The 15,852-nt window shown below is 44.5% G+C and overlaps 1 protein-coding gene across 4 annotated transcripts in view; it reads left to right on the forward strand.

Moving 5' to 3' along the window:
- Positions 1-15,852, forward strand: part of Arhgef28 (Rho guanine nucleotide exchange factor 28) — a 291,354-nt gene that overhangs the window by 103,586 nt on the left and 171,916 nt on the right. For 3 of the 4 annotated variants that reach the window (XM_041663279.1, XM_041663282.1, XM_041663281.1), the window contains 2 exons: positions 8,687-8,834; positions 10,626-10,919. In XM_041663279.1, the coding sequence (XP_041519213.1) occupies positions 8,687-8,834; positions 10,626-10,919 (442 nt within the window). The remainder of the gene's footprint in view (positions 1-8,686; positions 8,835-10,625; positions 10,920-15,852) is intronic. The other variant, XM_041663280.1, reaches the window with a different exon arrangement.

The raw sequence follows: 15,852 nt of genomic DNA on the forward strand, positions 1-15,852 counted from the left end.
AGCACTGTTCGTTGCTCTTACACTCCCAGGAGGGTGCTCCTGTGGAACACAGGGCCGCAGTAGTCTGCTCCTATAGAGACACCTTTGGTGGTTATAACCCTGCTCTTTGCCCAGGACAGATCAGTTTACAGAGATGTAAGGCTCTTTGTGTTCTGCGTCTTGGTTTGGGTTTGGTATGTTTAAAGCTGTCAGCCCAACTACCCTGATCACCAAACAGCAATTGGTTTGACACGAACCCACAGTCCTCAAATGTTAACTAGTAAGCATGCATGGTTGCTGTCTGCGTTGACGTGACTCTAAAGTGTAGGACCTCACAGTCTTTCATTGTGCAGTAATTGTCAAACCACTGGAGTTATGAATTATAGAAAGAATGTGGGGAGACTCTTTCTTAGGCCATTGGTGACTCTGGTCACTGATAGGATGTTATTTTCCATTGGGAAACACAGTGTCTGGAGCAGAAGGGCCTAAAGACCCGAAAGAGGTGATGCGGAACTTTCATAGAGAACTATTTTCCCCAGGGCATTATGGGGAAACTTCAAAATATAAACCTCAGCAGAATTTACAATTACAATTTTATTCTTTAATTTTAAATTTATTACATGTGTCAACTCAACTGAGCCTGGCAGTTTGGAGCCTCCCTGGGGGGGGTCTTAAAATTTGGTTGGTAATCCACTAAAGCAAATAGCAGTCTTTCAAGATTTAATTCCAAAAAGAATAAGAAATGCATGTCCAAAATGAAATTTGAATGGTGTTTTTGTAAATTCCCAATATCCTTCCATTAGAGCCACGGGGTTCTGCTGATCTGTTTGGAAACCACCACTGGGCTAAACGTAACTGAGTTAGGCGTCTGCCCAAGAGCAAGAGCTCAGGGAGGAATGGATTGGAACAAAGCGCCCTCAGTTATCCAGTGAAGCAATTCATCTGTAATTCTGCAGCAGATGGCGTGGGCTCTGGGCTGCCAGGACTGGGGATGGCTTAGCACTGTTGTCCTGCAGAGCACACAGATAAGCAGACAGAAAAACAGCAGGCGCCCCAGAAGTGTCCTGTCTCCGGGTAGTGTTCATTCCCCCACGTTGAAGCCTGACAGTTCTACACATCTCTGTTCCTCACAAGGCTCTCACTGAGCTGAACTCTGTCCCTAACCTTCCCCCCATTGTTCTGGGCTTTCCCCAGGGGCCTGCAGAACACATTTAATTCCTCGTCGGCGTGGCAGACCCTCAGATATTTGCGGTGTGACTGTTTACCCAGGAGTCTGCTCTTCTCTGACAAAACAGCTCCAGTTCCTTCAATTGTTCTTCCTGTGACAACATGCCTTTTGCATCTCTTTGGCATCTTAGTCGCTTTCCTCTAAACATGGGGCCGGTCTTGTCTGTTTATATGCTGAAGCCTTCTCTGACTAGGGGTGTCTGACAGGGTAGATCACAGCTGGACTGTACTCATTCCCAGAGGAATTACTGGGTTTCTCCCATTCTAGACAGGGCAGAAGTAGCATTTTATGTCTCTCAAGACTGACTCATGCTAATTACTAACTAAAACCCCATCCTGTGTCCAGTTGTTAAATAGTGTTTTATTGTTGCGACTGATTATTTTGAGGCCAAGTGATTACTAAGAGAATCAGGAATGGAGGTGTTGAGTTTTGTGGTTTGTTTTTTGTTTTTGTTTTTATTTTGAGATAGTATCTCAAACTGACCTCAAATTCACTGTGCAGCACAGGCTAGCCTCAATCTCACAGCAATCCTCCTGCCTCAGCCTCTTGAGTGTTGGGATTACAAGTGTGTGCTGCCTTGCCCATCTGGGAGAGGAGATGATAATTTTTGGTTTTTTTTTCACACCCCACCCTGTATGTTTCTCAGTGCCATGTGGGAGTCAAATAAGAGTTGGGTATTTGCATCCATGAGTCTTATACTTTCATGTAATCTGTAAATTAGTCATTGGGAAATTAACCTAATTGAGTGCTCTTAAAAGCCTGCTTCTGAAGGCGAGGGATATGGCTCAGAGGTAGAACATTGATCCGGCATTCATGAGGCCTTGGGTTGGATCCTCAGCTCTAGAGTGGGAGAGATGGAGGCTGGGTCTGCTCTGGTCTTACAGGCAATCTCTGCCTTAAATTATTTTTTACTCACTTTTGCTGCTAGAGAAACAAAGGTCATTTCAGTTCCAGAGTGGCGAATCAGTCCCTCATGAATGAAGGTCACAATGGCCCTTTGGTTTGCATGTTTGTATCTTTGAATTGCTGAGTTTAACATGCAAGTTTGAATAGCGGATTGCTTTCTGAACATTAACATACATCTTTAATTTACTCTTATTATTTTTGTTGATAAATGGTTAATTTTATTTTAAATTTTAGTTTTACTTTAGATATCATTTCTGTTAAGTGTGAGCTTCAGATCATCCCTTTAAGCATGTTGTTCCACTGTCTGGTGGCATCTGTCACTTTGGTCTTCATAGTTTCTATCCCACTTGGATGTCCTGAAGAAGAAGGATCTTTTAATTTGTTCCTGGTCCCTCCCTGCTGAATGTGAATTTTTGCTCTCTGTTTCATCCTGTCTGGAGGTAGAAGTCGTTCCTACCCCAAAGGCAACTGCTGAAGAGATGTTTTGATAGTCTTTTGACCTATAAGGAAAACAACCTACCTTTTTAAAAATAAGATATTCTAATATTTCTCCTCCATTTTAACCAATTTGTGTTGATATTAATTTTGTTGGGTGTTAAGTTTGAGTAATCTTGACATTTTACACTATAAAAAAATGAATTTCCTTTTGACATGCTTTAATTCAGTGTTTCTTCACTCATTTGGCTCATGTGTCCCTTGTGTTGTCTTCTGAGTGTCCCCAACCGAGAGAATCATCTACAGGTAAATGTCTCTGCTGCAGGTTTCTTCAGGGAGATGAAGGAATGCCGTGCCGTGCTCACCCGTGTACTTCAGGAGAAGCTTTATGTTGTCTCGAATACACGTTGAGTTGCATGTACCTAGGGGTTTATTAGGAACCCCTTATCAATGTGACTAAATGGAAAACTTTAGGGACGTTACCAGGCAGCTGGGCATTTGCTGACTGTGCAGTGGTGTGATACAGAGAAAAGGGTGCTGGCCTGGTGCAGGGAGCTCCAGGCAGGTCGCTAGGCCTGATCTTTTCCGTGTTCTCCTTTAGAAATGAGGATCGTAGTAGTACCTCGTAGGGATTCTTGCAGAATAAAGAGAGAAAATAGTAAGGAAACACTTATCCTTAATTGTTGTGTGTGTGTGTGTGTGTGTGTGTGTGTGTGTGTGTGTGTGTGTGTGCAAGAAGTCAGAAATCCACATAGGGTGTCTTTCTTCAGAATGCTGTTAACCTTGGCTTATGGTGGCCTCTCTCACTCCCTGGCTTGGAGCTTGCCAAGTAGGCGAGGCTGGCCGAATAGGAGCGTTAGAGATCCATCTGTGTCTACCTCCCAAGTGCGGGGATTAACAGTGTCTGCCACTGTGCTTGGTTTCTTAATGTGGTGCTGGGGATGAAACTCAGGTTCTCGTCATGGCGCTTGAGCTGTCTCCCCAGAGCCCCGTGTTCTATGGAAATTCTTTAGTTACACACAGAAATTTGAAGTGAATTACTCTCTGCTCTCATAATTTTCTTTAGTGTCACCCAAAGGCAATGTGTGATGAGCCGTGAGGAAGAGAACTGGCTTGGCCAGTGGGGTGGGGTGGGGAGAAATCATTATACACAATATTGTGTTTCTGACGCTTGATTCCTGAGCTGGTTAGCATCAGACTTCCTGGTACCTGCAGTATGTTTTAACCTCTCTATAAAATGACAAAGTTATCCTGGATTTTTTTTTTTTTTTACTTTTCAGAGACTTTTGCTCGGCAGGGAAGGTTTTGTACAGAATATTATAATAAAGATGTTTCAAATATAAAAGAAATCTAAGTTTGGCAGTTCACTTACACTATAATGTTAGAATAATGGTTTATGACATGTATTTATTAGTAAACTTCCATAATTAAATTGGTTCCTATTAATCATTCTCATGCTCTTGTCCCTAAAGCCCTCTCACAGAGAGGCTGTGTATGATATTTGAATATTTTGGAAAACAGCAGAACATGTTTTGATCATCTTATAGAAAGTTGACAGTTACCATGAAGAAGCCATAAAAATGTGTTGAGTTTGCATTTTGCCTGTTCTTATAAAAGCCAGCACCCATAGCCTTTGAAACAGTCGTGAGGGCTACAATAAACTTTCTCTCAGAAAATGGATCCATACACACAGAAACAGCCTTGTTAATGATGTTCACATGTACTGAGGCTACTTGAACCCCTTATATACTCTTTCCATGGCCCTAGGTTGTAGAACCCCACCCTGTAGTAAGAAGCGCAGGGGGCCCTTCGCCCCAGCTTCCTGGCTAGCTTACACCCAAAATAACCACACACAAATTGTATTAATTAAATTGCTTTGCCCATAAGCTCTAGCCTCTTATTTGCTAACTCTCACATCTTGATTCAACCCATTTCTAATAACCTGTATGTCACCACGAGGTCGTGGCTTACAGGGCAAGATTCAGCACGTCTGACCTGGCAGCTTCATGGCAGCTCGGCTTGATCTGCTGCTTTCTTCCTCCCAGAATACAGTGCTGTCTTCTCCACCTATCAGGCCAAGCAGTTTCTTTATTGATTAACCAATGAAAGCGACACAAATACTGAAAGACCTCCTACACCACCACTCTAAACACATGCACTGTTCTGTTTCTGTTTGCATTATTTGATTTGAAAATGCTTTGCTAATTGTCCAAGCATGTTGGTTAGTTTAGAAACAAAAAAAAAAATAGATTGCCTAGCAAGTAACATCGTCATTGACAGAATGTCAGTCAGTCAGTCAGTCTGACTGTCTGTCTATAGCTGTATGCAGGTGCCCTGCATGGTGGATGAGAACATTAGTGTGATAAAGGGAACACTGGTGTGAGAAAGCCCGGGAACTGGACTGACATAGTTTCCCTAGAGATAGTTTAAGGAAAAAGTCCTTGGAACACACAGGTTGGTACATGAACCCATGAAGAAGCAGAGACCATTCCTTCCCCACTGATCTGAGACACTACCATCTTTGTTATGTAAGTTCTATATGTTCTTGTATCCGTCTCTGGTCTCTACTTTGGGTTCTGTCTCTTTGCCGCTGTCCCACTGTTTACAAGACCCTGCTTTTATTCTTTATTTTGTTGTGCTATGGCAAAAGCTTTTCCTTCTTCTCACTGGAAATCCCAGCCTTGGCCTCCATCTTTGGAGGCCCCTCCCCTGTGCCCTGAAAGGTCTAGACCACTCCCATGGGCTGTTGAAACTGCTTGCCAGAAAATAAACACGTGGTTTTCCCATTTTTGTCTCAGGTGGTTGCGTTGGTGACCTTCTGTTCCCCTCAGGGCCACCAGGGAGCATGGGTGTCTAATTAAACCTGGATATCTTTTAATCTGGTCTGATTAGGCTTGATTGGGATAATTTTGCATTGGCAGAGAGCTCACACTAGAAAATATTCTTAACACTTGCCTCTCAAATATTATTCCTGTCCAAATCTTTGTTCTTATTTATTCTTCCAAATAGACTTTTGAATTATTTTGTTTGCTATTCTTTGAAAATATTCAGTTTGGGTTTTGAACAGAATATCTTAAGTTTGTAGATTAATTTGGGGGAGATAAATCTTGCCTGTGTATCTCATTGTTTCCAAAGTGTCGGTGTCCGGTGCCAGCCCGGACCATAAATTATTTCTCCGGACCAGCGGGGAGGTGTGGGAATAAAGACACAACTCACATGGCTTTGTCGGGAGGGAGATTCTCAGTGATCCTTCATGAAATCCTGAGTTCACATCCTGAAAATTCCCCCATGTTTATTCTCCAAACAGCTTTTATACCAAACCGTAAACTGAGGGGGAAATTCATTAGCATTCTGTTTCCTAGGTAACCAGGTGAATGGCATTTAGCCACATCTTCCTATCTTCCTGCTCTGCATGCCAGCTCTGTCCAATAGGCCGAATTAGATCTCTATCCTCCAAACTACAAAGAAAGGAGGAGAACGATATTAGCATATCTTGATCCTTTTAGGATGGCGACATCCTGTCTGGAAGGCTATGTGACCACCTTCTGTGTGGCCAGGTATGAGCTGGCCTGTAAGTCTGGCTGCCATACAATATAGGACCTGTATAATATTGCCCCACATCAGAGGTTTCAAGGAAGTATTTTTTTAATGCTTTATTTTTATTTTTTCTGTGTATTCTTGTTTTACCTGCCTATATATTTGTGTGAGGGCATTGGACTCCCTGAAACTGGCGTTACAGACACTTGTGAGCTGCCATGTGGGTGCTGGGAATTGAACCCTGGTCCTCTGGGAGGAGCAGCCAGTGCTCTTAACCGCTGAGCCATCTCTCTAGCCCTTCAGTGAACTATTTCTAATGAAGTGTTTGAGAATTTTGTATGTGGCGCCGAGTGAGTTGACAGAAAGGTGCCAACACACCCATCTGCAGTTGCGATTCTGCGTTGATCCATCGGTTTTATTAGGACAGGTTATTGTTTTCAGTTGTCAGAAGCAAAACTTGCAGCTGAGTTCAGCTGGGGACGTGAGCGAGGTTTGTATGTGGCAGCTCTGTAAGCTGAGTCTGTCTTTACTGCATGGCGAGTGAGTGGCTTCTTAAGAAGAGTGGTAGACTTTCAGTGGCCACGGTGGCCAGAGAGACCTCAGCCTCAGCCTGGGGTTGTCGCCTGCAACTGTCACTCTATGCCCATTCTTTCAGGAGTCCCTTCCGGGGAATCTCCTGCACAGCTCAGCCTAGTTGCTTTCTTTGGAGGCTCTCATTCCTTTTCCTGAACGCCACTATTCTTACCATGATTAAACTTCATTTCTCTGCCTCTGTCTCAGCAGCTCCTTCCGTTGACTTCAGCACCATTCCCTTCCCTAGCCAGAATCCTCGATTGCATTTCTGATGTCCTTGTGATTACTCAGTGGGAGGTCTCATCCTTAGCGCTGGAATAACTAGGTCACCTCTCTCCAGTGGACATATCGTCTTTACCATCATAAAGTGTGGTGTGGGTCTCGAGAGGAAAGCATCATGCGTCCAGACTGTGTGGTTAGGGGAGGATGTTGTGGTTAATCTCTTGCCTAAGTGGTAGTCCTTGTTCGCCTGGCCAAATGAAAGCCTAATCTGACCATTGTTTGGAGTTGGTGCAGATTAGATATCTTTGTGACCCGTGAAAAATGTTTGATCTATTTATACAATCTGCTCTGTGTTTAAGAAAACCGCCAGGCTCTATGTATGGAGAATTTGCAGCCCTGTTGCAGCCAGGACCACGACTAAAGCAAGCTGTTCTCCGTTTTTAGGAAATGGAAAGTCGTCCGAGTTTCCTCTCTCAGTCCTGTCAGATGTGTGCTATTGTTTTCGGCTCTCCTTCCTGTGCTCTTTCTGAAGCTACGGCATGGCAGGTTTCCCTTGGCACGTCACTTTTTGCAAATTGCGCTTGTGTGACACACGAACACAAACAGGCTCACATGCAAAGACAGGAAAATTTGGAACTGAGCGCGTGTGTGTTTTCCAGAACACTGCGGTTTATATTTACACTAATTCATAATTTTCAGTGCCTTTGTGAGGGTGCGATTGCAAGCCAGTATAAAAAGAGAGCGATTTTATTCCAAAAGCATTTTTAGGTCAAATAATGATACGGTCACAGGGAGGAGGAGCTCCATTTGGACTGTGGCTTGTTCCCCCTTTACTCAGCATCCCACAGGGTCATGCTGCTGTAGGGCTCTGTCAGGCTGACACTCGTGTCCAGGAGCCTTACTCTGACTCTCCCCTGCTTCCTTTTCCTCTCCTCTCAGGATGAGAAACTGGTTTATTTTTGTTAGGCAGTTACACAGACAGCCAGAGCCTTCTCCACATCGAGTAAGCTATGGGCGTCTCTAGAGTAGATGACTGTTCTACTCCTTGCTCTCACTTCCCTGCCACTCCCTTAGGCGGGGCAGGATACATCCTTTCTCCTTAGAGGTCTGCTCTGGGTTGCCTTTTTGTACTTCAGGCAAGGAGCATCCTGAATCCTTTGAGGCCTGCAGGACCCTAAGATGATCTGGCTGACTTGGCTGTCGGCTAGCCCCTGACAAAGCCCCATGTACCAAGACCACGAGCCTGTTGTCTCATTCCTTTGAAGGAATGCTTCTTCGTGGAAGCAGGACACTTTATAAGGCTGTGTACTCACCAGAAACTCTTTATGCAAGAGAGGAGGCCAACCCAGATGAGAAAGAGGGCTTAGGCTTCATTCAGAGGAGATGGGCCTTCTTGTTTATCTGAAAAATGTCTGTGAATATTTATGGTTCATGAACAGTGTTCTCGCACATGCCAGGGCCTGAGCTAAGAGTAAGTATCATGAACCTTTATGTTTATGGTGGTATTTCACATATGCACAGTGTTGTATGAGGGATAAGAATTCAAGGTGGTGAACAATCACACTTGGCATATCTAGCAAATTAAAGAAATACTTCTTTCCTATTCTTGATTGTCTTTGACTTTCAGAGCAGTGCAGGCCTCCCTGTCACCTCAGGGAGGCATTCTGGGAAAAGGTCATTGTTGGAAGGAGGTTTCGTGACATTTGTGCTCCCTCCCATGAAGTGTCTGTGACAAGTGTCAGTGTTGTGGGCCTGTGCCCTCCCAACACGGAAGTGTACTGATGCCCAGACTTACTTGTTTTTCAGGGACAGAGGACGGTCTATGCAAAGTTTGGGAAAAATGTTTATCTCCCCAAAGATGCCGAGTTTTACTTTATTTATGATGGGTCACATCAGAGACACGTGGTGATTGCTGAGCGCATCGAAGCTAATGTTCTTCAAGCCAGCATTCCAGGTGAGGATGCTTCTGAGAGGTAGGGGTGGGAGGCATCTGTGTCTTCCCTCCAGGGTATCTGCCAAGAGAAGAATCACAAGGAAAAAGAAGAAACACTCGCCAAGTTCAGGAGTTCACGTGGGTGTATATGTATGCTGTTAGGGAGGCCACTTGTCCCATGCCACCAACTCCTGGGGTCCCTCCGGTAGTGTCTGCCTTGACTTAGTCCCGGCAGGCTCATCCCACTGGCTGCCCCAGCTCTCCGTCTAGTGTACTTGGTGCAGCTAATGGAGGTTGTGTGCCTTGGATGTCACCTCTTGAGTTCCAGCCTGATGCCTGGGTTGGCTCTGGACAAGGTGACATGACAGACCATGTCTTCATTCTCCTTCCTTATTCCTCTGTGGTCAGCCTGGCAGCCCTAGGAACTTACATATAACAAACAAAACAAAACAAAGAAGCCAAAAGCAAAAAACAAAAACAAAACAAAAAACCCAAATGCTTGGCAGTGGTGTACATGCCTTTAATCCTAGCACTTGGAAGGCAGAGGTGGGTGAATCTCTGAGTTTGAGGCCAGCCTGGTCTATAGAGGGAGTTCCAGGACAGCCAGGGCTATACAGAAAAACCCTGTCTTAAAAATCAATCAATCAGCCAATCAGTCAACCAGTCAGTCAAACAAACAAACAACAACAGTGCTGCATTTGTTAATGGCGCTTGTCATTCTGCTGTTGGTCCCTTCCCTGCTACCCTTTCACTCTGGCAAATGCACTTACATCTTTTCTGTTCCGAGTTTCTGTCACACCTGTGCCTGCTGGTGTGCCTCCAACTGTAACACCCGCACCTGCATTACTCTCTTGGTACAGTTCGCACGCCACTGTACCATAGCGAGCCGGGCAAGGGCCTGGAGATTGAAAGAACACACAAGAGACCTGGATCATTCGAAAGGAGATCAGCCGAATGCTGTTTATTCAAACTTAGGAAAAACCTTAAAGTCCTAGCTGCTACACAATGGAGTAGACCCCAGGCAGGTGGGAAATTACCATGCCCAAGGTGGAGGACGCAGGCCTGTGAGCATTTGCCAGTGAGCACAAGGGCCCTGCGCTCCGGAGGAGCTCAGTGACTCTTCTCAGTCCAGCCATGACGTGGTCCTGGGGGTTCGGATGCTATGGACACATGGAAACTCTACAAAAGACAAAAACACATAGCTGGACAGAAACTTACCAACCATAGCAGAATGAGAAAGCAAGACAAAGAAGAGGGGTGTAGGGAGGGCAGGTGACAGGGTGACCAGCCACAACGGAAGTAGTGAGAACATCCACAAGTCGCAGGAGCCATTTCTGGAGGGGGCCTTGGAGAAGGCCTGTTTTTTTTTTTTTTTTGTTGACTTTGTTCATCTACAACAGACTCTGGTTGGTAGTCTTTATCCCACACCCAAAGCAGCTCCATGGATCTAGGGTGTACTTCAATAAGTTTCTGATAGGGTTTAAAACGCCTGTTGTCTCAATAAATGACTAAGGATATAGGATACTGTTTATAGCAGAACAGAAAGAGTGAGGGGCCCTCATCTGGCAGACTGGAACCTAGGGGTTGGGCGGGAGGGAAAGGTGAAGTGTGGGAAGGGGCTGTGGTTGGTGGGAAGGGACTTTGAAGTCCTCAGAGCTCCTAGAGGATCAATTAAAACCCCAGAGTCACTGAAAAAAAAAAGGATGATATCTGCTCATGAGTGGACCTCAGGATGATGTCACCCTACTTTCTACTTGTCCTCTGGAGTGTGCTGTCTACTCGGGGTAAATGGTTTGTTATTCTGCCATCTAGGCCATTGGCTTCAGGAGACCGTGATGGTGTCTGTGTGCCTTTGCTCAGAAGGGTACTCCCCAGTGACCATGGGCTCCGCGTCAGTGACCTACGTGGACAACATGGCCTGTAGACTGGCTCGTCTACTCGTCACTCAGGCTGACCGGCTCACGGCCTGTAGTCACCAGATGCTGCTGACCCCGTTTGCCCTGACAATGGAAGCCCTGCCTGCCTTGGATGAGGAGCTGGTGCTGGCCCTGAGCCAACTGGAGCTGCCTTTGGGCTGGACGGTCCTGGGAAATTTCTCTCTTGAAGGTAGGTCCGTGTCAGAAAACTCAGGTGTGCAGTGTGTTCTTTCTATTTCAAGTCCAGGGTGTGCCTTAATGTTTACCTTCTCTTTTATGGGTAGATTTTTCTTGCCACCTTTTAGCTGAACCTTTAGCCCTAATGTGGCTTGGTTCTCTGAAGTCTTCATCCATTCATCTCTCAGCTGGCTGCTGCTTCTGGGCCCCAGGCAGTCTCAGGAGGCAACATTCAAGGGCTTTGCTGCAGGTGGTGGTAGTAGTGGTGTTTCTTTATGGCTGGTTCCTGAGCCTGTGGCTTTGGACTCTTAATTCCTTTGGCCAGTTTGTTGCCATGAGAAGAAACCATTGTTGCCATCATCCAAATAGGAAAGAAGGACAATAAGAGCTCTGGGAACTGCTCAGGAGAGATGAAGCCTGAAAGAAAGGTAACAGAAGAGCTGACATCTCCAACAAAGGAAGGGCCAGGAGATGAGATGGCTCAGTGGGAAGAGCTTGCTGAGCAAGCTTGAAATTTGATCTCCAGCGCCTACATAAAACAAAACAAAACACCAAAAAAGTGGCATTTGCAACTCCACACTGGTAAGATGGAGGCAAGATGATCTCTGGGGCTCCCTGGCCAGCCAGTGTGGCTAAATTGGTGAGATCTAGCTCCATCTGGAGACAATGCCTTTAAAAAAAATCAACACGGATAACTTGTGAGAAACAACACTCTGGCCTCTCCATGCACACGCAGCACACAAATGTATACCTGCATTCACACCATCATGCACACACAAACTCACATACACGCACGTGCACCTGCACACGGGAGCCCTAGTGCATGCACAAGAAGTCAGTGTTCCCCAATGCATTTATAGATTTTTTTTTTTTAAATTGAGAGGTAGATTCACATCACTGCCAGTCTGAAGCCAGCCTGGCCTCTACATAGCGAGTGCCAGGTCAGCTGGGGGAGGTCCAGAGATCATCTGTCTCAAAGTGTTTTCAAGTTAACACACATTTGTATGTATCTATCAGGTATGCTGTGATCATTGTATACATGTAAGCAATGCATGTTGACCAAACCAAAGTGATTATTATTTCCATGTCCTCAGTTATGCGTAATTTCATTGTATTACATTTGCACTAACTTTTAGAGTTACTAAGGGTGGCTGGATTCTTGTTCTCCAGTGCTAGGATTTTTGTAGAGCTATGGAAATCATATATAAGCCCACTTGGGTATGAAAGCAAGCTGTTCAGTAGATGTTCCTTTTAAAAAAACTTTCATTTATTATTTATTCCATATATATATATATATATACACATATATATCTATTACTTATTTAGATTGAGGGGGCTTTGTGCCCCAGTGCACATGTGGCAGTCAGAGGGCAACTTTCAAGAGTCATCTCTCTGTCTCATTATGTGGATCCCACAGATGAAACCCAGGGCTGACAGCAGACGCTTTACCACCCAGCCAGCTCACCAAGTCACTTAGCGCTTTCCTAAGGTGATTACAAATGACTTTGTGGATGATCCAGAGGTACTGTTTTCTGCACACTGCGTACGTTGTCAATGCGCTGTTTTCCTTTCACGGCTTCAGCTTTGTGGTTGGATGATGTGACTTCAAAGAGTTTGATCCCTGATCAAGTCTGGGTGTGACTTACAGGTTGGCTTAAATTTGACCGTGGGTGAGATTGAGTGTTTCACTGTAAGTAATGGGTATGGTTTTTATAAACAGGGTACTGAGACCATTATCTACAGCCAGAGAAGATACTCATCTCTCCATTCAATCAGAGTTATTATAAACCTTCCCAGGGCACTTCTGGATGTTTCTGATTTTTTTCTAAGACCTTGGATAAGAGGAATCCAGCACTAGCCTGCATGTGAACACACTTAAGCCGTGGGCCCCCAAAGAGCAGTTTATATGCATACGTGGTGCTTTGAGTTTTCCATGTCAGAATTCAGAATTTAAGATTTTCTAACGTCTGTGGATTTATAATAGTATGTGTGTATGATTTCCCAGTGTATTTGCAGTAGTACATGCATGATTTCCCATGTTGGATATATATTTCTGATAGATATCTATAAAACATAAATTCAGAGAGCTGTAGTTGCCTAATGCTGTCCTGCCGCTGTTTCCAAGGCTGTCTACAGATCCATTCTTGGATAAGAGAAAAAGGGAGGCAGTTCCTTGCCTTTTGACAGTGAGACATTTTACAAAATGGAAAAATAGTTCCTAATGTCAGAGTTGTTAACAAGAGTACCTTCAAGTCTGGTTATCTCCTTACCTTAGGAGCCCTGGCTGGGGGACCTGTGCAAATCACTTTGTATTTAATTTGGGTGTTCACAGATGAATCGTATTTCATTTATTTATTATTAGTTTCAAAACTGGTACAAACAGTAAATGTGTTTCATTATGGGGTTTTTGCAGTTCTTTCTCTTGTTTATTCTTTTACTCCACTAGCCTCTCTGAGCCCTCTGTCCTCCTCAGTTGGTCTCCTTCACCCCCTGTGACCACTGTTTCTATGTCACCTCACGAATGTTCTATGGCCTGCTTGTTTTTCTTCCCAACCCCCACTTGGGTTGTTGTCTCCTCTCGTCCTCCTCTTCCTGGTCTCTTGACCTTTACCAGTATAGTGATGACGTAAGGATTAGGCTGAGGGTTGGGCCTGTGAAAATTTGTATTGTATTCCTGCTGGGGACATCAGTCATAAGCAGAATCCAGTTTCCTTCCTAGTAATTGTGTTTGAAATTTACTCATTTCAACTGAAGGAACATAAAACTATCCCTGTTACTGAGTACTGTGTAGTGCCTTGATAGGTGTGTCCATTATGTAATGTTTAAATCTGGTTGAATAGACTTCCTCTCAAGTACGCATCATTTCTTCGTGTTTGAACTTTTCAGAATCCTTTCCTGTACCCCTTTGACATATACAGTTGCTGTTACCCAGAACCCTTTGCTCCGGTCTAGCTGTCACATCACACCTTCTGATGACAGGTCCCCTCCCCACCCTGGCCTCTGGTGACTGTTTGATTCTGTTTCTGTGACGGTACTTTCTGAGAGGCCACATGTAGATGGGATTGTGTGGTACTGGCTTGTCTGTGTCTGGCTTTTTCTCTGTAACACAACGATCTCCAGTTCCAGTCCTGCTGCCATAGATGACTGGGTTTCATTTTTTTTTTGGATGAATCGTATATGACTGTGTTTTCTTTCTGCACTCATCGCTCGTTGCATATTTTTTTGGCTATTATGGCTAGGGCTGCCCTGAGTATGAGGTTGTAGATGTTTCTCTAGCTGTTTTCTCTTATTTCATTTCCTTTGCATATCTAGTAGTGGAATGATGGGGTTACGGGGTTTGCTCTGGTTAGGATTTTTAAAGGACCCTACAAACCATTCAGCCGTCGTCTCTCTTAGTGCCCGTCAGAAACACTGAAAAATTTCCCTATTCATCCTTTAAATTTTTTTACCCATTTTTAATGATTTCTTTAGATATGAACATTATTTTACCAGAGGATTATTAGTTAACTTGGATAATAGCTTTTGTAGAAAGAGCCTGACTCGAGGCCTACTGTGAAACGTTACTGCGTTCCTTTGTATTCTGTGGTGAAATTGTCCCTTCTTCCTTCGATGGCGTCAAGGAGAGATGATGAGGGGACACTGCATCCCTTAGAAAAGCAGGGTCTCCTCCTGGCCTGTATCTTGCACCTCAGCAGTCATAATACAACTTTGTTATCCATGCAAGAAAAGGAAGTGCCCTAGGTTTTATTTAATTTCAGGCCTTCCATTAAACTGCGCTCCTGTTTCATAAAATTAAACCCATTTCTTCTGTGAAACAGCTTTTATGATAGAAGCTTTTGCAGGGCCCCCGAACTCCTTGTTTGCAGTAAGATGCGGAGTGGAGTAATAGAATTACCGAAGAAGAGGTCAGTTTATCTGCTTTGTTTTGGGTTTCTTGCCTGTTTGTGTTTTGACAGCAATGTTTTTGTGGAGATTGGTATAATGTAGACAATTAGGTTAACTGGGATAAATTTTCTAATGTCTTACTGATTGGCACTCAGGGGACATCTGAGTTGAAGCCTCCCTTCCTGCTCAGCCAAATGGCTTCCCTGCATTTGTGTTTCCAGAAGCCTGGCAGGGATGGCTGATAGGTCAGGCTTTACCGGGTGGAGGCTGCCATGTGGCCTTCTCAAGTCTAATGGTGTTGGTCTTGTGAACACAGTTAATTCTTTGCCAGCCTACTGAGAGATACAGCTTGTCCTGTGAATGCCTTCTAACTAAAGTGTGTGTGTGTGTGTGTGTGTGTGTGTAAGACCCCTTCTTTTAAAAGGTCACATATAGTATTTTCACATATATTAATACACATACATTAATATGTATCCAGTTGGCAGATTGGAGATTTTGTTTTGTAAGGTGTCCTAGTTAGGGTCTCTATTGCTGTGATGAAATACCGTGACCAAAAGAAAGTTGGGGAAGAAAGGGTTTATTTGGCTTTCACTTCTACATTGTAGTCTGTCATTGAAAGAGGTCAGGACAGAAAAACAAGAGAGAAACCTGGAGGCAGGATCTGATGCAGAAGCCATGGAGGGGAGCTGCTTACTGGCTTGTTTACATGGCTTTTTTGTTTGTTTTTGGTTTGTTTTTTGAGACAGGGTTTCTCTGTAGCTTTGGAACCTGTTGTCCTGGAACTAAGCTCTTGTAGAGAACTCACAGAGATCCGCCTGCCTCTGCCGAGTGCTGGGATTAAAGGCGTGTGCCGCCACGGCCAGACTCAGCTTGCTTCTTTATAGAACCCAGGATCACCAGCCTAGGAATGACACCCCCCACCAAGGGCTGGGCTCTCCCCCATTGATCACTGATTTAAAAAAATGCCCCATAGCCAGATCTTACGGAAGCAGTTTGTTCCTCAGTTAGGTTCCTTCCTTTCAGATAACTTTAGTTTGTGTCAAATTGACATAAAACTATCC

This window comes from Microtus oregoni, unplaced genomic scaffold (assembly GCF_018167655.1).
Source record: "Microtus oregoni isolate MIOR12 unplaced genomic scaffold, Mior012 000014F_ref0000157, whole genome shotgun sequence".
In the NCBI taxonomy this organism is placed as follows: domain Eukaryota; kingdom Metazoa; phylum Chordata; class Mammalia; order Rodentia; family Cricetidae; genus Microtus; species Microtus oregoni.